The 24,836-nt window shown below is 31.1% G+C and overlaps 1 protein-coding gene across 8 annotated transcripts in view; it reads left to right on the forward strand.

The window, feature by feature from the left end:
• Window positions 1-24,129, forward strand: part of LOC129920679 (rap guanine nucleotide exchange factor 2) — a 93,730-nt gene extending 69,601 nt beyond the window's left edge. Inside the window, exons 4-12 of one of the 8 annotated variants that reach the window (XR_008773287.1) lie at window positions 5,430-5,840; window positions 5,934-6,140; window positions 10,419-13,848; window positions 13,975-14,115; window positions 17,389-17,556; window positions 17,919-18,398; window positions 19,740-19,946; window positions 21,452-21,570; window positions 23,786-23,913. Coding sequence is in view for 6 of the 8 variants with exons in the window: in XM_056002143.1 (XP_055858118.1) it covers window positions 5,826-5,840; window positions 5,934-6,140; window positions 10,419-13,848; window positions 13,975-14,115; window positions 17,389-17,556; window positions 17,919-18,398; window positions 19,740-19,946; window positions 23,786-23,817 (4,680 nt within the window). In the remaining 2 variants the exon portion in view is untranslated. Of the gene's footprint in view, window positions 1-5,429; window positions 5,841-5,933; window positions 6,141-10,418; window positions 13,849-13,974; window positions 14,116-17,388; window positions 17,557-17,918; window positions 18,399-19,739; window positions 19,947-21,451; window positions 21,571-23,785 lie in introns of all 8 variants that reach the window. The other 7 variants (XR_008773288.1, XM_056002143.1, XM_056002144.1 and 4 more) reach the window with 7 other exon arrangements.
• The last annotated feature ends 707 nt before the right edge of the window (window positions 24,130-24,836 follow it).

A 24,836-nucleotide genomic window follows, 5' to 3' on the forward strand; every position in this document is an offset into this window, starting at 1 on the left:
ATGAAGTTGATTGAGTAAATAGTTTTTGAGAAATTTAATTTTAAAACTATTATTTTAGAAAAAAATATTTTTTTTTCTTTCAGTTTATTTTATTCAATTGTTTTTAATAAAGGGTAAAAAATTTTTTAAACAAATCAATGCTCTCATTGATTTTAAGTTAAAAACAGAAAGCCGCATGTTTAAAAGAATCTTAGTTTTCGAGATTTAAGGAAAAATGTATCTTTTCTCCAAATTTTGTTTGTTTTTCAAATAAAAAAAAAATTAGCCTCAAATCAAATGGAAAAAAGGTCACTGTAATACGATGCTGATCAGGGCGTCTTCATGAAAAATGGCTCTCACGATGAAAATCGAGAAAAGGTTTTGTGGTCCCTGAGGACCTTAGCTGTCCTGAAATCTATGTTATGTGGGATATTTTTCTGTTATACGTAACATTATAACTCTTACATTTCAAAAATAGTCCTGAAATACTCAGAACGTAATAAAAATAACTTAAAAAAATATAAAAATGAAAAAAAAAAATACAAAAATCTAAAAATGGCAAAAAAAAACATTAAAAAACAGCAAAAATTATCATAAAAACCCTAAAAAAAATAGCCAAAATACCACTTCATTCTTGGGGTTGATTCTGAGTTACACTAAGTGTGATTAGAACTTACAAAACTGTTCATTAAATAACCATTATACAAATTTTTCCTTAGGAACAAATAAAACAAATATAAAAGTGCATATCTTTTTTCCCATTTTTGAAAAACTAGAATAGTATTTTGCATCTATTTTTAAGGATTTGACTAAGAACTAAATAGAACATTCAATTTTGAAAAAAAGTTGTACCTTGTAGTTCAAATTTAAAAAAAATTTACTTAAATACAAAAAATAATTTTTTTTTTTTTAATTTTGACTTTGAAATTAAATTTCTCAAAAACTATTTACTGAATCAACTTCAAATAATCATCAAATGCAAGGAGTATATTAGCTTTCCAAAAGGTATATATAATGTGCTTTTGTTTTTTGTTTAAATTTTTTTTCCCAAATACCCTCCCGCGTGTATATTATGTAAAATGCCTGTAACTCAAAAAAGGGATCAGGTACGATTTTGAAATTAACAAATTTTTAATCCTGAGATCATTTCGAACAAATCTGCATCATTACTTTTGGGGTCCATTTTTATAAAACCTGCCTCGTTTTCAAGACCACCGTGCACAGCCACACAAAAAAAATAAAAGTTCTGACCTTTGGTTGCGACTAAGTTTTTCATATAGTTTTAGGGTCGCTGAAACCGAATCCGAAGTCAATTTTGGCGTATCACTTCAGGTTTTTGAGATATCATCAAAAAATGTCAGATAAGAACTTTTTTTTTTTGAGTTTAGACATTTTTTGAGCAAAAACTATATGAAAAACTTAGTCGCAACCCCAGATAAGAACTTTTGTTCTTTTTTTTGTTTTTGAGATTTTTTTGAGGATATCTCAGAAACCTGACATGATAGGGCTAAATTGACTTCGAATCTGGATTCAGCGATCCAAAAACTATATGATTAACATATTCGCACACCCAGATCAGAGAAATGTTTTTTTGTTTTCGTGACATTTTATGAGGTTATCTCAAAAACCTGACGTGATGGGCCAAAACGGACTTCGGATTCGGTTTCAGCGACCCAAAAACTATATGAAAAACCTAGTCGCAACCCCAGGTCAGAACTTTTATATTTTTTTGTGTGACTGTGTAATCAAACGGACAAGACATATTCATGTAGGAAACAGATTGTTCTAGGTTAAAGTTGAAAAATTTGTATAAAAATATTTTTTACTTTTTCAAAATTTTCTAATACACTGATAGTCATTAATATCGCTGAGTTATTATAATCAAATAAGCAAGATACTATTCTTGTTGGGGCTCAAAAAATTTCTACAAAAAAGGTCGAATTTTTAATGATTTTGGACTTCGGAATATATTTTGAACGGTAAGATAAACGAAAAAAGTGTCGAAGGCCTTTTTTGTAGAGCGTTCAGTTTCCTACAAGAATATGTAAGAAAATGTTCTAAAATGTTGATTTATACATTTTTTTTTAAATCTGAGATTGATAAAATGGAAAACTGCAAAGTGGAAGATCTTCACATTAATAGTAAGAGCTCATATTTGGTCAGAATATTTTGGAGCTGTCTAGCAATCGATTTTTCGGAGTGCAAAATCAAAAAAAAAAGATATCTTCGAGATTCGCACTCCCAGATAACACTTTTTTTTTGGTTTTGAAATTTTTTGAAGATATCTCAAAAACCTAACGTGATATGGCAAAATAGACAGAAAACATACGACTAACATATTCGCACCCCCAAATCAGAGAAAAAAATTTTGAAATTGACTTCGAATCTGGATTCAGCGACCCAAAAACTATATAAAAAAACATAGTCGCCAGGTCAGAACTTTTTTTTTTGTGTGGCTGTGTAATAATTTAGTAAAAACAGACATAAAAAGTCTATCCCTATTCATTAGAACTTTAAAGTGGTTATCACAATGGACCCATGACGTTCTAAGTGCGTCTGGTATCTGCCCAACAGCCACTTCAACCCAACCAAATCTAATAGATATTGAAATTTAATTATTATCAATTTATGAACCGAAAGTTGTAATTTGTATCTTAAATTTGCAGGTGGACAGACCAGACAAACAAATTATAAAAGATAAATTAATTTATTATTGTTATGAATATAAAACAATAATAATGCTTTATCAATCTAAGTCTAATTTTTGAGTTCTGTGAAATTCAATTTATTCTTGTGGCTAAGTAAATGTTGAATAACACGACTACCACATATCTCTGTCGACTTTCATTTTTGATTTAGATTCACACCGCAAAACATTGAAATGTCAAGTCCAAGTTCACATTTGTGAAGAAGATAAAGACTGAGGGTGCTAATCTGCTTACCTACCAAGCTTATAAGTATCTATTCTATTATATTTATAAACTTAAGAAGAATACACAAAATTGAATTTCATTTCTTTCATCGTGACAAGTGACAGAAAATTTGAAAATTGTCTTGAACAAAAATCCTAAATTAATTGAATGTTTTCTCTAAGAGCCTTCATAATCTTATAAAATCATATATATGATTGAGGAATTAAATGTCATGTAAATAAAATAAAATTTGTAAGTTGTTAGATGGTTAGATGGTATTTTAATCTGCATTTCATCTTGCAAATGCAGAAATACGAATAGCAAATACCTACTATTTTATAATTCATTTTTTTTTTTTCTTTTATTTTTCTCCATGACATGTCCGAAAAATATCAAATATCACTTATTCTTTAATCGCTTTAATGTCATTGTCGGTCGGTTGTCGTTGTAGTTGTCGTATGCAATATCAAACCCACGGGACACGAGCCATGGCTCAACTCCCCATTTCCATATTTTCACCATCACCACCCATTAACCATAATAGACTTCACAAATAGTTTGGAACTTTGATTGCCATGCCATAAAGCCTCCTACTGCAAATATTTGCAAACATACTTTATGTATACCTACGTTACCTAGAAACATTCAACTGGCTGGATATACATATTTCTGTGCACAGTTTTATAGCTACATACCTACATATCCATGTTATATGACATATGAGTTGTCTTATTTCTGTGGTGTAGGTGTGCTTTTGTCATTGGCTTTGAATTTGTTAAACAACAACTCCTTGCTACTTTTTGGAATAAAAATAACATAAAGCTTTTGAGCAATTATTTTTCTTGTTGATGGTTGACTTGTGATTTGCCTCAGTTATGATATGTTGCATGATGGTGGTTTTTTTTTTTTTTTTTCTTTTTTTGTGAACTTTTCTTGACATCAAAGGTTTTCTACTCGTATTATTATGATGTTCTGTCCGTATATCGTCTCCTTTCTGTTTTAACCACCTTCCTATTTGTTTCGGGTTAGATTGTTGAAACCTTATGTTATGTTATTCACTCACATAAATACATACATTTTATAACTGTGTTTTTTTTTTTGTTTTTTTTTTTGTGCATACATATATGAAGGACTTTTCCTCCATCTCATATGAATGTACACACTCAGACATTATATGTACCTTGTTAGTCGAGCAAAGTAAGCAGAAAATGGGTTTTGTTATTGCATCTTTAAGTGCTAATTATGTGCTAGTTAACTATCCCAAAAATTAAATCAAGTCGAAAAGAATCAATAAAATCTGCAAACAAAGTTTATAAATGCATTAAAATGGATGCGTATGAGCTAGTAGATAATCAGATTAACACTATCAGTCTTTTGCTTTTTCTTCTTCACAAATGTAAACTTGGACTTGACGTTTTAACTTTTAATGTTTTGCGAAGTGCCTCTTAATCAAAATTGATGAAATTCTACAGAAAGACCTGAATGCATAGGCCTGTTCACTGTGATTTCAATTCAGCAACCAAAACAGCAAAAACTTTCCGGTCTGGTATAAGTGAAAAAAAAGTTGGTCCTTTGGGTGATTTTCTTTTTATATGTAGGTATACACTAAAAATTTGTTGCAAATTAGGCTTGTTGTTTAAGAATAGAATAGGAATAGAATAGAAAAAAAGATTTTTTCAAAAAAAAAATCCTAGAAATCGTTTTCAAAAATAAACTAGAATGACCAGTAAATCTGTTCAAAGTTTGAATAAAATCAAAACAGCCCTTTAGAATGTAACACCTTATACAGACATACCAGACATCCAAAGAACAAAGTCAAAGAAATTTGAATCAAAAGATCCTTTTCATCCCTTTTTAAAATAGTCAAAAGGCAAATAAAATTCTATTTACGCCCTTCGTATCTACATTTGTTTTTGTTTTTTTTTTTTTTATTTAAGCTTAAACAAAGACTAGACTAAATCCCATCAAAACAGATAATCTATTTGTATACAAACAAGCTTACATCATTTCTTGTTGTTGTAATAAGACATCTGTTTTTGTTTTCAAATGGGGGAATGCCCCACGAAGATGTGTTTGTTTTTGTTTTTGTTTTTGTTTTGTGTCTAGTCTTCTCAAAAACTATTCCGTGGAATTCTCTTCGAATTCCTACGAATAAGGGATGTGTTATTTGAAGAGAAAGGTTTATTGTACCCGAATGTAACTAAACTGTTCATTCAGATTAAAGTGGAAAGTAGAAAGGGGGTGCAGTGGATTGGCGCCAAAAGTGGCGTATCCTTAAATATTTCTCCGAGTTTCGAGAGCCGTTAAAATGTAGATATACTCTTTTTGTCAAGTCTGAGTTGCACCACGTGCTGTTCTGTTGTGTGAGTGTGATTCTCTTAAAGCTTGTAAAGTATTAGTTCTATTCTTTCATGCCTGTTGTTTAAGGACAATACAAATACGTTGCCTAGCCTATTCTGTTATTATTATAATTTTTGTATTTAAGAATTTTGTTTATTTGTTTTTATTTTTGTTTTTTTTTTTTTTTTTTTTTTTCAGGCTAGTGAAACGGTCTCAGTGATCAGAGGTAAAAAGAAAATAATAACAACCTTATCTTCACCATCATATAAAAGTGATGACGAGTCCACCAAAAAAACCAGAATCGAAACCTCTTTTATATATGAACCTGAATTAGAAAGGGAACCGAAAGTTATATTACCCAGAAAAAAAACAATTTTACACAGCAGCTCAACACATGAGCCAACACATAAAACCAAATCAAGCATACACTTTTACATAAACCAACACGAGGAAACATTTGAGTCAGAAGCACGTGCTGCGTCAGTAACATCAGACGAAGAGACCAGAGGCCCAAACTCTCTGGTCTCTTTAATCAAACAGCGTCACGTCTCTCGAAGAGAGAGACACCTGTTTGACATATGCCAAAGAAAAACAATGGAAAACAGAACAGTAGGTCAAAATCGTGTTAAAGACCCGATTTTGGAAACTGCAATTTAAACACACATATAAACAAAACAAAAACAAAATTTACTTTTTACACAGTACACAAACAACACCAGACTTGATATACACAACAACTTAAAATGCAACCGGGGTTCTCACTCAAGCGACACTAGTTCAGCATATAGCGGAAGCGATACAATGACTTCCTTGCATAGTTCAGCCCTTGATGGAGATGAGGTTGACCTCAGTGGTTTGGTTGAATCAATTGTTGATTCAGACGAGGATGACTTGGTGGAATCTATGGAGGTGAGTTTTTGTTTGTTTGTTTTTTTTTTTTTTGTTGTTGTTGTTTCTTCTTTAAATTCATGCACATTAGGGCGTTCGTTATTTTTGAATCAAGTTCCTAAGTGGACAAAACTGTTACAAAAATCCTCTAATTTTTTCAGATTTTTATTTTGTGCATTAGATGGCGCCCCAAGAAAGTTTTTTTATCATTTGAAATAAGTATTTTTCTAGATATAGACTTAAAACAAAATTTTTTGATGAGGTTCTTGTCGAAATTAAAAAAACGTTTTCAAAAAGGTACACACAGAAAAATGATCGGTTTAAAACAACGTAAAACTCGTGTAAAATTAACAGAGAAGATTGTTAATATAGCACCTGCACACTTAACCCGGTTAGAATTACACGATTATTTTAAAATTGTTTAATTTTACCCACTTTCTCGATTAAATTTTACTAAAATCTCAAAATTTAACCGAGTTTCTTGATCAATATAAACCAGTTGATCGGTTAAAATAACCTTCTAAAAATGGTCATTTTAAACAATTTAACTTAACTTAACTTTTTTAACCCACCTCTCGATAGGTCCATTATTTTTCTGAGTGTATATAAACCATTTTTTTAAGACCAGGGGTTTAGTCAGGACATGCATAGTTTTATAGGTTTATTAAAACAAGCATATGAAAAATAAAATACAACCTAAAAAAAAAAACATGCATGTCCTGACTAAACCCCTGGCACGGTGGCCTTGAAAACTCGGCAGGGTTTATAAAAATGGATCCCAAAAGTAATGATGCAGATTTGTTCGAAATGATCTCAGGTTTCCAAATTTGTAAATTTCAAAATCGTACCTGATCCCTTTTTTGGAGTTACAGGCATTATACATATATATACATTTGACTTAGAATGGGGAAAACAAAAATTAAACAAAAAACAATAGCACACTATAATGTCCTATACCTTTTTGGAAAGCTAAAATATACTCCTTGAATTCGATGTTTATTTGAAGTGGATTGAGTAAAAATAGTTTTTGAGAAATTTAATTTTAAAGTTATTATTTAAAAAAAAAAAATCATGTGTGCAATTCACACGTGGTAGAAGTGAAACCTTAAAAAATCATTTTTCTTGCAAAAACAAAATAGAAAAAATCTACCTATTTTTATTCTATTACCTTCAAATCCATGTTTTTTATATGACAACCTAGATAAATTTTATATATTCTGAAAGCTTATTGTCTTAGCTCAAAATATATCATCGATTATCTATGAGACATCTACAAAAAGAGCTAGAATTTTTTGAACTCGAACAATTTCCATCAAAAAAAGCGAAAAAAAACACGTATTTTTATCTTCTCACACTATTAAATCCATTTTTTCCCATAACAATCTATACAAATTTTTACACCATCTGAAAGCTTATTGTCTTAGCTCAAAATATATATATCGATCAGGTGTCTGAGACATCTACAAAAAGAGCTAGAATTTTTTGAACTCGATGAAATTTCATCCAAAAAGCAAAAAAAACATTTATTTTTATGTTCTCATGCTATTAAATCAATTTCTTTGTTTGACAACCTATAAAAAATTTTATACCATGTGAAAGCTTATTGGGCACGTTCAAAGAGCTAGCATAAAGCTATCGGATAGCTTTTTGTTGTTGTAAACAATGTTTAAAATTACCAAGGAAACGAACCATTTTCTGTCAAAAAATAATCTGAAGGTATCCGAGAATTTCTGGTATACCTCAGGTATTCAAGTGATCAGCTGATAAACATTTAGTTTTTTTATTTTGATTACTTTTCGGGCTTAAAAATAAATACAAATTTGCAAGAAATAAAGTCAAAGCGATTGTGCAAGTACTATTCAACAATAAAAAAAATGTAATTTGCTCAAAATAAACAGTTTCCTCTTCTCAATATTTTTTGGTAGCTGCTTGGGCAAGCTATCTGGATAGCTCTTCGTTCAAAAAGATATTCCAGATACGGGTATCCCAGATAGCCTATCCGATAGGTGTTTGAACGTGCCCATTGTTTCACCTTGTATAATGACGTATAAATCTTATTTCAAAGATGTCTACAAGAGAAGTTAGAATTTTTAAAGTCAACCATGTCGAATTTCCAGACTGAGATTACGGTACTTCCTACATTGGTAGCTGGTCATCGCCAACAGATCTCCACAGGTGTTTTGAGGTATTTTTAAATTTTTTTCAATTTAAGATTGTGTAACTTGTAAAGCACTTAACGTTATGTGTGATATATCAAATAAAAGGTTATGTTATCAACATGCGTATTAAAGTTAAACCAAATTTGTATGTGCACTAGATCAAAAGATATAACGTGTGTTGGAAAAGAACATCTTTTTACCGTTATCTCCGAATTTTGATTATGAAATTAATTGAAATTTTGTACAATTATAATTTATTTAATTACCTATCTACAGTACAAATTTCAATCATCTATCTATTAAAACAAAAAAGTTATAACAAGTTGAAGTCGTGTCGCGTTTTCGTTTCATCTTGTTTCAAATCACTACGATACTAAAGAAGTTTTCACTTCAAAAATATTTTTTTTTTCTTTTAGTTTATTTTATTCATTTGTTTTTTAATAATGGGTAAATTTTGTTTACACAAATCAATGCTCTCGTTGATTTTAAGTCAAAAACAAAAAACCGCATGTTTAAAAGTATCTTAGTTTTTGAGCTTTTCTCCAAATTTTTTTTTAGCTATTTTTAAATTTTTTTTTCAAATAAAAAAAGAATTAGCCTCAAATCAATTGGAAAAAAGATCACTGTAACACGCTGCTGATCAGGACGTCTTCTTTTTTTTAAATTAACGCGAAAGGTCATTATGGATTCATGGAAAATGGCTCTTACGATGAAAATCGAGAAAAGGTTTTGTGGTCCCTGAGGACCTTAGATGTCCTGAAATCTATGTTATGTGGGATATTTTTCTGATATACGTAATATATAACTCTTACATTTTAAAAATAGTCCTGAAATATTCAGAACGTTATTAAAATAATTTAAAAAAATATAAAAATAAAAAAAAAAAATACAAAACTTAAAAAATGGCAAAAAAAAACACCAAAAATGAACAAAAAAAACCTCAAAAAAGGAGCTAAAATACCACTACGTTCTTGGGGTTGATTCTGAGTCACACTAGGTGTGATTAGAACTTACAAATCTGTTGATTAAATAACCATTATTCAATTTTTTCCTTAGGAACAAATAAAACAAATATAAAAGTGCCTATCTTTTTTTTTCCATTTTTGAAAAACTAGAATATTTTTTTGCATTTATTTTTAAGGATTTGACTAATAACTAAATAAAACAGTCAATTTTTAAAAAAAAAACTTCCTACAAGGTTCAAATTAAAAAAAAATTATTTTCTTTTTTTTAATTTTGACTTTGAAATTAAATTTCTCAAAAACCTGTAACTCTTAATACCTGTAACTCAAAAAAAGGATCAGGTACGATTTTGAAATTTGCAAATTTGGCATCCTGAGATCATTTCGAACAAATCTGCATCATTACTTTTGGGATCCATTTTTATAAAACCTGCCGCGTTTTCAAGACCACCGTGCTGGTCCTAAAAAAATGGTTTATACCTTTTTCAAAATGTTGTTTAATGTAGACAAGAACTTCATCAAAAAATATTGATTTAAGTCTATATCTAAAAAACTGGCCTCATTAGTCAACACATACCTATTTCAATTGAGAAAAACTTTAACTCTCTTGGGGCGTCATCTAGTGTCAAAATAAAAATCTGAAAAAATAGTTTTTTTTTTTTGTATTATTTAGAAACAGTTTTTCCACTTAAGAATTTGATTCTCGAAAAAAATACCTAAATAACGCTTGGAGTTCAGTGCTGTGAGGTGGTTTTTCTTCTAACGCATCGAATTGTTTTTTTTTTTTTTTTTTTGACAAATATTTATCCTCTGCGTTATTCTCTTCGTTGGGAGGTTGCGGATACAAAACATAACATTTTCACTCTGTTACTAACACTTTTTATTAATCTCATCTCGAGTACCAGCATATTTTTGTCCTTTGGCTCCTTGTTGATATAAAAATTAACCCTATTCTAATAATTCCCCGAGAATGTCTTTGCCCTTTTCTTGCCAGCCTTCATTTAACGTTTCTGGAAAAAGAGAGAATTAAAAATTTCATAAATATAGTTTTGTTTTAATTTTTTTTCTTTTTTATTTTAAATTAATTTTTGATTTTTTTTGTTTAAATATTCAACAATACATACTTCTGAATAATACCCAATTTATTGGACACAAAAATCGTCATTATTATTATATAGAGTCTGAATGTGCGTGATGCTGTTCGTGAATGCCTTGAGAAGGACCCATCTGAACGCACCGATGAAGACATCGAAACATTACTTGAATTTACCCAAGGCCTGAAAGCCTTCACAAATATAACTCTAGCTGTCAGGCGAGCACTATGTTCGGTTATGGTATTTGCAGTTGTGGACAAGGCTGGCACAATTGTTATGAGCGATGGCGAGGAGTTGGATTCGTGGAGTGTTTTAATAAATGGACATGTGGAGATCGACCATGGCAATGGCGAAAAAGAAGAACTTCAAATGGGTGATAGTTTTGGTATTTTACCTACAATGGACAAGCTTTACCATCGCGGCATAATGAAAACTAAATGCAATGATTGTCAATTTGTTTGCATAACCCAAACTGATTATTATCGAATTCAACATCAAGGCGAAGAGAATACTAAGCGCCATGAAGAAGATGGTAAAGTTGTAATGGTAACGGAAATGCGTCAAATTGGCCCGGACACAAATGTTGGTAGTGCTGCTTTGAAAAGAGGTCACGTTGTGATACGTGGGACAATCGAGCGACTGCTTTTGCAGTTGGTCGAAGAAAATTCTATGACAGATCCAACTTATGTTGAAGATTTCTTGCTAACGCATCGGACATTCATACGAAATCCACAGGAAGTTGCAGGGAAACTGTTGTCCTGGTTCGAAAATGAAGAAGCGGGTACAACAGCTTCGCCGCAAGAGATACGTGATAGAGTGACAAGGGTGGTATTGCTTTGGGTGAATAATCATTTTACAGATTTCGAAACCGATACAGAGATGATGGAATTTTTGGAAACCTTCGAGAGTGGACTTGAGCAAAAGAATTTGTTAAGCCAACTGAGATTACTGCATATAGCGTGTGCGGCAAAGGCTAGAACTCGAACTGTTACACTTGCTCGATCGTCTAGAGATGAAAATTTGAACTTTAGTTTTGTGGGTGGCTACGAACGCGGCGGATATGGCATTTTCATATCAAAAGTTGAAAAGAATTCAAAACCCGATGATGTTGGGCTTAAAAGGGGCGACCAAATTTTGGAAGTGAATGGACAAAGTTTTGAGCACGTGACCAATGCACGTGCAATGGAAATTATAATGGGATCCACACATCTAAGTATAACTGTAAAAAGCAATTTGTTGTCCTTTAAGGAAATGATACAGTCACCTGAGAGCAATTCACCGAGACCACGCTCGAATCCACGTCGAATTTGTGCAATTGATATAGCAAAACTGCAGGGAAATGCAGATGCCCGCCCAACAATTACACGTCTTTCATCAGCAGACATATTAAGTCATGATCAAGTTGATTGTTGTGCATCATCACCATACCGTGAAAGGGAATCGAGCACGAGTGGTGGTGGTTCGCTTGTAGGTGGAATAGCCGGAACAGCTAGTCATTTTGTAGCAGGTCTGCTGGGCAATTCGAACAGTAGCAAAAAAGACAGTTCCACGATATCAGTGGCTTCGTCCAACAATTCCACGTCGTCTTCTTCATCATCAATGAGTGCTAGCACTGGGCACCAAAAAGGTGGTTTTATGACACTTGGACCGAAACGTCGTTTGCAAAAAGCCTTAATCAAAATGAATCTACTGCCAAAGCACACGGTAAATTCAACGTCGATAGATGCAGGTGATGTAGCCTTACTTCATACAGATGGGATCGCTGGAAACCACCAAGAAGATGGCCGAACCAATTCTCTCACCAATAATGTTCAATCTAACTATAACACTGGTGGAAATATGTCGGGGATGTATCATTCACGTAGTAATCCCGACCTAACATCAACAATTTATTACGAAGATACTCGTCAAATGGAATACCCTGAGCATGTTCTCAAAGTCTACAAATCCGATCAAACATGCAAGTATCTTTTGATAAATAAAGAAACAACCGCTCATGAAGTTGTAATGTTAGCTCTTCAAGAGTTCGGCATTCACGAAACCAGTTCTAATTTTTCACTTTGCGAAGTCTCGGTGGGTGAAGGTGGTATGATCAAGCAAAGACGACTACCGGAACAATTGCAAAACCTTGCTGAACGAATTGGTCTTTCATCTCGGTATTATCTTAAAACAAATGGTATAACCGAAACCCTTGTGCCGGACGAGCTAGCATTAGATTTAGTTCGCGAGTCAACTGTACACTTTCTACAGTTGAATGCAAACGAGGTAGCAATACAATTAACGTTCCAAGACTTTGCAATATTCCGCCAAATTGAAAGTACAGAATATGTGGATGATTTATTTGAGCTCAAGTCCAAGTATGGTGTGCCAATGCTGAAACAATTCGCTGAGCTTGTCAATCGTGAGATGTTTTGGGTTGTAACTGAAGTTTGTAGCGAACATAATATCGTGCGACGCATGAAAATTGTAAAACAATTTATAAAAATTGCTCGACATTGTAAGGAATGTCGCAATTTCAATTCAATGTTCGCTATTGTTTCTGGTCTGGGTCATGCAGCAGTCACACGATTACGACAAACTTGGGAGAAACTTCCTTCGAAATATCAGAAATTATTTGCCGATCTGCAAGAATTAATGGATCCGTCGCGAAATATGTCGAAATATAGACAGTTGGTGTCGGCTGAATTTTTGGCACAACATCCAATCATTCCTTTCTATCCGGTGGTGAAAAAAGATTTAACATTTATTCATCTGGGTAATGATACCCGAGTTGAGGGATTGATTAATTTTGAAAAGCTTCGTATGATCGCAAAAGAAGTTCGTATATTGACACATATGTGCAGCTCAACATATGATCTGCTAACAATGCTCGAATTTAAAGGGCAACCACCAAGTTCGGCTATGGTTGCTCTTAATCAGATGTCAGTATCGAGTGGGCCACATCATATTCATGGTGGTGCTGGCCAGGCTACTGTGAAACGAAGAAAAAAGTCAACAGCTGCCCCAAATCCAAAGAAAATGTTTGAAGAAGCACAAATGGTTCGCCGGGTGAAGGCATATTTAAATAATATGAAAGTCATTACCGACGAAGATGCTCTTCATCGACTCTCCTTAGAGTGCGAACCAAGTGCGACAAGTAGTAGTGGAGGCGGTGCGGGTGGCAGTACTGGTGGTGGTGCCGGAGGCAGTATTAGTGGAAGTTCGGCTCCAAATTCCGTGTCTATAAGAAAACGTCATCCTTCACCCACATTATCCACAACCAGCAGCACAAGTTCAACCAGTGAAGGTCGAAAAGGTGGCCTGGGTCCCAAATTTGGAACAGCATCTCCTCAAGCTGTCAAAAAGATTCTCTCATTGTCAGAACCAACTAAAACACGACCTTATCAACCAAGACACCCAGGAATCATGTTGCCATTAGTCGGTCATCCTCATACATTTCATTATGCTTTACACTCTTCTATAAGTCCTTCTCCTTCGCCAGGAGCTCATCGAAGAATGGGATCGGGTACTAGTGGTGAGTAATGAAAAAGGGCCAGCGTTGTTCATGGTATTCTTGATGTTAATTTATTGTTTTTTTTTTTTTGTTTTTGTATTATTTTTTTTTTTTTTTTATTTATTGTTTGGTAAATGATGTATGAAGTTCCAGCACCCGGAAATCGAGCTGTACATGAACGATCCCACTCGGATACTCCAACACCCCTGCCATCTGTGGATTTGTCAGCGGAAAGCAGTAGTGTCACTTCTTTTGGCAATCTACCGCTTAGAAAGACTATAACATCAGGTAAGGTGTTTTATTAACAATGTTGCTTTATTACTATTCACTATTTCTTGCAATCAAAAAAAAAAACCTATATGTATAATTTATTTATTTTGCCTTATGAGAAGAAGCTTGTTGTAATTGGCCTATTTCTGTAACTAACAGCCCTATTATGGTTGTCAAATATCAATTGATTGTCAAACGATAGAAATTATCAATAGCAATAAAGTGAAATCAATCAATATTCATTATGAAAAAAAATTTGATAAATTCCAATTTGTTAGACAACCATAACACAAAGTCTTTCAATAGTTATCAAATTCCAAGGTTTATCAAAAATATTGATAATTGACAAAAATATCGTATTGATAATTGACAACCGTAATAAGGCCCTAGCTTTTGCGTTGCAATTCTAAAAATATTGTTTATATCGAACCACTGTTTGAGAAAATATTCCTATCCATTCCAAAATGAATGAACCTTTAACATCTGGGTTTTGTTGTATAATTTTGTATATTATATAAAGTATTTTTTTTTTTTTTTTTTTTTTTTGTATGTCAATATTAAATGTAAATGCATTTTTCATTAATTTTAGTCTGATGTATTCATACATGTTTTTAAGAAATTGCTGAAGAAATTTAAGATTATTTTATTTAGACATAGTTCAGTCAATGAGATTTGAGTTTTGATGCTTAAAATAAGTCTCTCTTAAATTATTGTTGTTATTCTTATTAAATAAAGTTTCTATTGACTGAACTAACAGTGCAGACATTGGAATACCTACCAGTAGTTTTGAGAATTAAAAAAAAAAAAAACAAAAAAAATTCACGTGGTGCTTTCAAAATATTGTAGAAATGATTGAAGCTTTTTCAATATCAACTTTCATTAGATACAAATCACATTAATGTAGCTTTCAATTATCATAGATTCTTTTGTTTCGCAAATTCTCGCCATATGTGCATTGAAATTCTCTCATCGAAGTAAATCTATTATAATACTCTCATGAAACACAATCGATCCTGGCTACAGGGTGTGTGTTGAAATTCATAATTTCGCATGGACATTTCTAAATAATAGGATTTCAAAATGTATATATACCTATTTAGAAATTAGAGTGATAGTAAATGGGTGGGGTGCAGCGAAGCTCGTTGCTTTTCATCATGGATTATAAATATAATGTCATTATTTAGTAATTTCAATACGAAATTATGGATGTTGGACATGTTCAACAGTTCCCACGACCGCAGCACTTATCAGGTGTCGCCAGGCTCGATTGTCTTCATTAGATTACTTGCAATTTGCAGTTCGACACTAATTTCTTTACAATTTGGAACATATGGTCGAAATAAAGCGGTAGGGTTGCCGCGGCATACCCATTGCTTAGCTATTTAATTAATTAATTATTTGCCATTGTGTGTCCTGGAAGGAAAAACTTTTAATCTAGTCAAATTATGTATCACCACATTATTCCGGTTTTGTATTGTTCCGTCTATTGTAGGTGTATAGTGTACACATAATGTGTATATTCAGAGGCATGCAGGTAATTAGAAACCATTTCAAAGCAAAGAAAAGTACCTACAATCGGTTTTTCTCAAAGAGACAAAAATTGTATTGTCCTTAATAAAATTAAAAAAATTTGTGTTTCATTCGGATGAAACAAAAGTAAACAGAACGTCAACTGATGAAAAAGCATGGTTTGACGTTCGAGATCACATGAATTCAATTCATATTGCAATATCCTTGAAAGTGTTATGTTTCGGTACACAGGATTATGTGGGCATTGCTATTTTAAATGGACTGTCTTTGGCATGGATTTCAAATGAAAAATTAGCTGCGAAATAATATAATCGTGTTTTATTGGTAACTCAGTACTTAGCTCAGTAAAAATGACAACAAATGCGAAATTCTAAACTTTTACATCTTTGGCTTTTTAACAACAAATTCCACTGGTCAACAAAGTTTTTGCCACAACAACCAAAATATACTTTTCTAGTAGTTTTTGATGTGCTGAACTCGAATCTGAAGTCAAAAAATTGTTGTTGGCCTCCGTTTTTGAAATATTCCCGTTAGAAAATGTCAAAAAACGTCATTTTGGCTGTTTTTTTATGTGTGTTAGTTTATTATGAATAAATTTGTAACGGTGCCTATAAGAACTGGTTTTATTCTTTCAAAAAATGTTTAACTCTTTCTTTACTGCTCAAGATATTTAAAATTTAAGTAACGGTCTTTGAATCAGAAACAACACAGGACAACCAAATTAAACTTTTTTTTGCCACAAGAACCAAAATATACTTTTCTGAAGGTTTTTTCTTATTTCGTTCTTGAAATATTACCGTTATAAAATACAAAAAAAGGTTTTTTTTTTTATAACGGTAATATTTCAAGAACGGAGGCTAATAGAATTCGAGTTCAGCAACCCAAAAAACAGAACCTCGAAAACAGCCAAAATAATATTTCAAAAACGGAGGCCAATAGAATTTTTCTGACTTCAGATTCGGATTCAGCACCCAAAAAACTACTAGAAAAGTATATTTTGGTTCTTGTGGCAAAAAAAAAAAGTTAAATTTTGTTGACCAGTGTTATTATTAAAAATAAATACAAAAAAAAAAATAAAATGTTTACTTAGCAAAATATTGATTTACCACAAAAACACGGCTTATATAAACCATCCACTAGTTATAGATTGACGGATTCTGGAACTCCACATTACATCCGTAAAAATTTGAACTATTCTATTTCTGCCAAATTTTATATCTTGGGCAATTTTTCGATCAACGACAAATTTTACGATGATAATCCAGAAGTTGAACCAAGAGTAAAATTGGTAGATTGTGAATAAATACCAATAATAACTGATTGAAATCAGCACCATTTTCACTATCCAACAAACAATTTTGCTTGTATAAGGCTTTAAAGAGGCTTCTGTTGCTTCTATAAAACATTGATGAAACTCGATTATATTAAGCCCTTTCTGCCAAAAATATCGTAAATTATGGACAAAAACAAAAAATTATTAATAAAAACAAAAATCTGTCAACTTAATTGTCACCTATTATAAAGCTGCTTACGTTTAAATGGGGGAGATGATTCGATATGTACTTGTACATACAAATTAAGACATCCTATCATGATTTGTTTGATTTGACCATGTGCTCCAAAGATAGAATTTAAGGGTCGATCTCAATGAGAGAAAAATGTTATATGGGGAATTTTAGACATAATTTAAAAAAAAAAATCCAAAATTTTAAAATCAATACTGAAACAAAAAAAAAAAAACAAAAACAAAAAAAACCACAGGTTCGGTAACATCAAGCGACAGCGGTCACGGTTCTTATGTTCAACCGGATGTTCATTTAAATTATAATGAAAGCAGCACTAGCGGTCTTTATCACTTAAATGCTCAATTATCCTCAAATGCATCTACATCACCAAAACTACAACAGCGTCGCCACTCGGCGATACATGGTAAGTTCAAATGCATCTCTATATAATGTATCTTAGTTTGAAACAAACTTTGTCTGATTTGTTTTTTTCTTTTCTTATGTTTTTATTAATATTTGCGTGTTACGATTTTTTTTTATTAAAATATGTTTAATGTTTCTTTTTTTTCTTTTTTTTTTTTATTTTTGTATATTTTATCTGTGCACCATTCTGCGTTTTGTATATAAACAAATATATATCTACCTACATATAATGTAATGTTATAATATAATATGTATAATACACACATCCACATCATAATATCCAAACCACATTACAACACACACGCACGCCCGACGAACCAACAACACAACACAATCTAATTCATGAATGAAATGAATGCAAAGCTCCAGGATTTTATTATAATACGATGACAATACCCTCATCACCTACGATGATTCCGCCTTTGAATCCCTTAGACCATCATCCGGCAATAGTTGGTCGTAAGCCCCCAACATCCCCAACACCACCTCCACCACATCCAAAAGCATCTCTTGATGAAAGAATGCTGGGTCTGAGTATGCAGCAACAATATCATCATAGCCAACCACCACCCCTTCCGCCACCTTTGTTGCACAATCAACAAATAAAAAACAACAATGCAGCAACAATTGGCATTTGTGTGGATAACAATAGCATAAGCTTTGGACCAGCTGCAATAAGAAATTTACAATATCATTCACTGCCACCTCCCCCTCCATTGGCACAGCACTCGACACAACAACAACAACAGCAACAGGTCTTGCAACAACATTTACAACAGCACCAACAACAACAACAACAACAGCAGCAGCTAAATAGTCAATATCATGCCCCGAGAAGTGTCGGTATGTATTTAACGGTATATGTTGGCAATCAAGTGCTTAGACTTCCGGTGTAATTTTTGCATTCAAACAAAATTCCAGGAGCTGCATTTTTCTGTCAGGAAATTTTTCGACACTCAAAAACTACTAATTTGCTATTAATTTAAATTTCATATGCAAAAAAATACATATTTCGAAAAACATTTTACTTTTGGCCTATACTCCAGACAAATTAGACACTGGCCCGTGTCCTGAATAATTTCAAGTTTTAAAAAATCCTCCTATGAGCTAAATTTTTTTTTGAAAACTCATAACTATTGAATCAAACGACTACGTTACTATAATAATATAGTTAAAGCTCTTGACTTTTTTGCATAGTCCAGCTAAGTATCGTCATCAAAGCTCTTAATATACAAAAGTCGATGAAAAAAATATTCGATTTGATTTCGTTCTTTGATTGTGAGTGAATGTCACTGAATCATAGACTTCAGAATCGACAAGAAATCAAGAATACCTAGGTACAATGATAATAGGCAACGTTCAGCATCTTTATGTTTACACACTGAGGGAAAAAACATCTTAAAATCAATGAAAACGACGTTGATTCAACTATTTTTCAGAATGATTTTGCATTGAAGACGATTATTTTAAAATAAAAGTAGAAAATCGTTAGTTTAAAGTAGTGTGTAGTTATAAAACATCCTTAAATCAAAGTTGTTTAAACTTTGAAAAAATGTATTAATCATTCCTATTTACTTTGGAAATCAATCATTCAAAGTTTTTCAAAACGGAGGATTTTACCCAAGTGGTTTTGGATATTTTTTTGAATTTTTTTTTTCTTTTACTTTTATTCAAGACATCATGCTCTCGACATTGCCTGATTTTAAGTTCCTTATTTCAAATTGCCCTGGGCCTGGGTCAAGACAAGACTACTTCTTTGTTTAATTTTGCGTTACTGCAAAAATTCAAATTAAATTTGTACATCACCAAACGTCATCTATTCTATCGTAACTCTCAAAAAAAAACATCGCAAAGCTGCATATGAAAAAAACAAAGCTACTAATTTTTATTTTCAACATAACAAACTCATTATCACAACCTTTTCATACAATTATTAATATATTTTGAAATACTTAACTCTATTTGCATGTTTTGAACTTGAAAATATTAAATCAATACTATTATTAGCATTGTGTTATTTAAATGTTGGTTAAGTCTTAATTTAATGTCATAGTTAGTTTATCTTTTTTATTTTGTTTTTGTTTTTTTTTTAGTTTTTTTTTTTTTGTTTTTTGTTTTATATTATTTTTCTTTTGTTCTTGATCTCTGCTTTGTCCATCAATCTGTGCCCATCACCAAAATTAGGACACGGTGTTCTAGCGTTACCATCAAAAGGTCCTCGCTATCCGCCATCATATACGGTAGCTGCACACATGGCCCGGTTACATCGCCTTGGAAGGGCGCATAGTTCCGAAAGAATTGCAAACTCAATGCAAAGTAGTGGCGGCAGTAATAGTAATAGCGGCAGTGCCGCTGGCAATTACTATCAAAATGAACTGGGTGATGACGACGGTAAGAATGACTAATAAATCAATTATCCTGGAAGTGGCTTTGCATACATATACATTAGGGTGGGTCAAAAAAATCGAAATTATTTTTTTTGATTTGGTACTCCAAAAAATCGATTGCTAGACCCCTGTAGAATATACACACCAAATATGAGCTCTTTATCTTAATGGGAAGGTCCTCCGCTTTTCAATTTTCCATTTTTACATCAAGCTTCTACTAAAAAAAAATAATTTTTTTATTAATTGACTTTTTAGGATATTTCTTTTCATATTCTTGTAGGAAATTGAACGCTCTACAAAAAAAGCCTTATACACTTTTTTCGTTTATCTAACCGTTGAATAGATATTTGAGGTCCAAAAATCGAGAAAATCTTTAAAAATTCGTTTTTTGTTCTTAATTTTGTAACAAATTGAAAAATTATAATAATCAAACGCGCAAGACATATTCTTGTTGGAAATTGATTGCTCCACAAAAAAGGTCCTGTTAACTTTTTTCATTAATCTAACCATTCTAAAGATATTCGAGGACAAAGTTAAAAAAAATTATAAAAACATTTTATATTTTTAAAAAATTTCCAATTCACTGAAACTTCATTATTTTCAAATTAGCAAGATATATTCTTGTAGGGGCTTAAACGTTCTACAAAAAATTCCTTAGAATGAAATTGATTGCTTTAACCGTTTAGAAGATATTCGTATCCAAATCGCAATGCATACGGGTCATAAGAAAACTATTGAAATCAGTGAGCATTGGTTTGGATACGAATATCTTCTAAACGGTTAAAGCAATCAATTTGATTCCAAAGAATTTTTTGTAGAATTTTTAAGCCCCTACAAGAATATATCTTGCTTATTTGAAAATAATGAAGTTTCAGTGAATTGGAAATTTTTTAAAAATATAAAATGTTTTTATAATTTTTTTTAACTTTGTCCTCGAATATCTTTAGAATGGTTAGATTAATGAAAAAAGTTAACAGGACCTTTTTTGTGGAGCAATCAATTTCCAATAAGAATATGTCTTGCGCGTTTGATTATTATAATTTTTCAATTTGTTACAAAATTAAGAACAAAAAACGAATTTTTAAAGATTATCTCGATTTTTGGACCTCAAATATCTATTCAACGGTTAGATAAACGAAAAAAGTGTATAAGGCTTTTTTGTAGAGCGTTCAATTTCCTACAAGAATATGAAAAGAAATTTCCTAAAAAGTCAATTAATAAAAAAATTATTTTTTTTTAGTAGAAGCTTGATGTAAAAATTGAAAATTGAAAAGCGGAGGACCTTCCCATTAAGATAAAGAGCTCATATTTGGTGTGTATATTCTACACGGGTCTAGCAATCGATTTTTTGGAGTACCAAATCAAAAAAAATAATTTCGATTTTTTTGACCCACCCTAATATACATACCTTATAGCTGGGGTTAACAATTTTTATTTTGCAATGCTTCAATCCAGACTATAATAACCTTTCTACTATTTTGTATCTTTTTTTTTTTTTTTTAATTTTAGATTTTAAGTTTTGTCAAAGTAAATTGTTTTAACAAGTCGGCATGTTAGTTTTATTTTAGAATTTTGTTGTACGGAAGGTTTTTATTATGTCGTTGGTGGCAGGAACACAATAATAACAAGTACGTAAAATATATTTCATCTTAAAGAATAGTAATATTTTATATTATTTATTTTTTTTTTTTAATTTCACTAAATTCGACCATGTCTGTATATGAAGGTGACATTCTTATATTAAGAAATAATCCTCCCCCCTCCCCCCCCCTTACCCAGCCCTAACGTATGATCTCTCTTTTTGAATTTTCATCATTTTATAGTGTTTTATACCATATTGTGTCACAGATTCAGCGAATGAAAGTATAATATAAGATTTGTTTTGTAATGTAAATGCGTTCGAAGCTGGTTTTATGATATCCTTGGCAACATGCTTTTCCATAACCCTGAAAAATATATTTCGCACTCTTCTTTTACCTTAGAGAATAGATACTATTATATTGTTTTAACTGCGAAACATTGCTCCTATAGTTTAATATAAATTCAGGTTTGTAGTTCTTTATCTTAACTTACATTTTATTTATTAGTAATTGCCTGCAAAACTGATTTAAGTAGGCACGATTAACTCGATTGAAATTAAGAAGTGACTTTTCAAAAGGAAATCATAAACTAAAAAATAAATATGCAGCTGAGTAATATAGAAGTTGGAATTTTAGATTAGGGGTCTTTGTTTATCATATCACATTAATATTGAAGATTTTTTTTTGTTTTACTTGAGATAAGTAAACACAAAACAGAAATTAATTAAATTAAAATTTGAAAAAAAATAATAAAAATAATAAAAAATTTTTAAAATTATTTTTATTTTAAGTGAAACGATTGAATATAATTAAATTTTAAAATACACTTAAAATAAAAATATTTTTTTATTATTTTTTGTTATTTTTCTTCGTTATTATATCAGCCTAACCACGGGCATACATTTTCTAAGCGTCTTAAAATTTGAAATGTGAAAAGCGTATCATTTAGCAAAATATCAGCAAATTATTCCTAACACTATTCAATAAAAATGATTCAAAATTAAGTTGATTGCTAAGATCAAATTGACTAACAATAATTTTTGTAGTCTTGCTTTGAATTTAAAAAACTTTTAATTATTTTTTTTTAAATTTGTTTAAGTGTCGAAAAATAATTTCTTAAGAATGGCACTCCGATTTTTTTTTTAAATGAAAAACTTTAACCATTCCTAGCAGTTTTTTCCATAAAACTTAGTTATTTTTTATCTTTAAAGTCCAAATCATTTAATTGCAGGGGATGATTTATGATAGTTTAGCTGACATAATCAGCCTTATCGCGAAAAGAAAATCCCCGAACTTTTTTCCCATTTCGGGAACACATCACAAATCATCTTCGAAATCGGAAATAAAAATTTCCCCAGAAAATTCCTTTCCTGGGAAATTTTAAATCAAAATTAAATAACAACACCCGATTTTGAATTTGGATTGAAAAATAAAAAAAAAAACATTATTCGAATTGAACAGGACTTGAAATTCAACGCCATAACCACTTGCCACCTCGTCAAATTTTTACACGCTGCAAGATTGTTGTTAGCTTGTTAGTGTCAAATATACTTCGAAAATGATTAAAACATTTTGATTAGGGTATGACTTTTTCGGTGGAAAAAAAAAATTCGTGTGAGATTCGCGATAGGAAAATTCTCTTCTAGAGTGTATTTTTTTCTCCCAGAGTAAAAAAGGGGAAGGGTATAGACAAGACTTTGTACACCCTGACTCAATGCATAGAACGACTCATGATAGCCCCACTCATAGCAACTCGTAGTAAAATAATAAGTGTTTCCACGTTCTTCAGGATAATAATGTCTTTTTTGACAAATCTTATTATTTACAAACTTTCTGTTAGGATTTCAATTGCTTATATTTTTAAAACTTTTTACTTTTTTCACAAAATAGAAAGTTTGTATTTTATTTTTTTTTTGTTGTGTAACGCTTATCTTTTTTGCTACTTTGTATTTACTTTCATTAATTCAAATACAAAATACAATAAGACCAATATCTGAAATCCTATATTCTATCAAAACAAAGTGTGTATTAACCTTTTGAAAAGTCACGTTTTAATAAAACTTTGCATGGTTTAAAGAAAGGAGCCCATGACATACAATTCCCACCTCATAAGGTTTTATTTTTTTTAACTTGAAAAAAAGAATCCCGCTACGGTAGTGCAAGTAATTCCCAAAAAAAAAGAAATATTATTTTCTATTATATTTTTTTAAAAAATAGGCAATTACAAAATAAATATATATATATTTTTTTTTAATCCTTACAGAAGAAAGCGATACCCAGGTTTCGGCCGTGTAAGGCCACAACACTTCCTACTATCCCAGAAACTATCTAAATCAAACAACATATAAAAAATATAATGTAAGTGTCGTAAAAATATATGTAAATTAATTATAAGTATATTTTATGAAAAAAAAAAAAAAAAAAACCAAATTTCGAGCAAACAAAAATTGAAAAAAAAAAAAAACAGATGAATTAGTTTTGTTTGAAGATAATTTATTTAAATTACCATTTATGTAGCTAAAAGGGCCAAAGATAAAGATATTTTCTTTGACTCTTTCATTTTCCTTTTTTTTTCCGTCCCTTTATGTCTGTGGAAAAAAAAATGTTAACTATTTTATTTTTTGAACTGCAATTAAATTTGTTCCTCTTTTTATTGTATAATAAATAAAAAAAAAAAACCTGCTGTATAAAAAAACATTCATTTCATTTTTTGTTTCTAATAAATTGATTTAAAAATTCCAAATTTTGAATAAATTTACTTGTCTTGACTTTTTCTTAGTGTTGTTTTTTTTTTTTTTTTGTATAGTCACAGAAATAGTCCACACTTTTAAATGAAAAAAAAAGTAATAAATTTTGCTCGAAAAATAAATCTACAACTAAATGTTTAAAAAAATAAATATTTTATATGAAACAAAAAAAAAAATTGAAATACAGTGATGGAAAACTATTTAGAAACACACATTTTGGTTAAAACACTTCATATCTTAGTATATAGAAAAAAAAACATTAATTAGAAATATTATATCATCTAGAAAAACATATCTCTTCACATGATTTCTATGAAGAAGCTATTCAAAAAACAACTTAAATAGTTCTACTTTGCTCCGATTTGAGGTTTTTCTTTCTTTACGGTTTTATTACTCACATCCAGTTGTTTCTAATTGGTTTGTTTTTCTTGAAGTATCATTTTTATTTATGAGGCACAACCCAAGTCAAAAGTTTGAAACAGACTTGAAAGTTTTGTCCACAAAATATGAATATTAGATATGAATAAAACCAAAAAATTAATTTATAATTTGTATCAGAAAATGAAA

The sequence above is a fragment of the Episyrphus balteatus genome, chromosome X, assembly GCF_945859705.1.
Source record: "Episyrphus balteatus chromosome X, idEpiBalt1.1, whole genome shotgun sequence".
Classification (NCBI taxonomy): Eukaryota; Metazoa; Arthropoda; class Insecta; order Diptera; family Syrphidae; genus Episyrphus; species Episyrphus balteatus.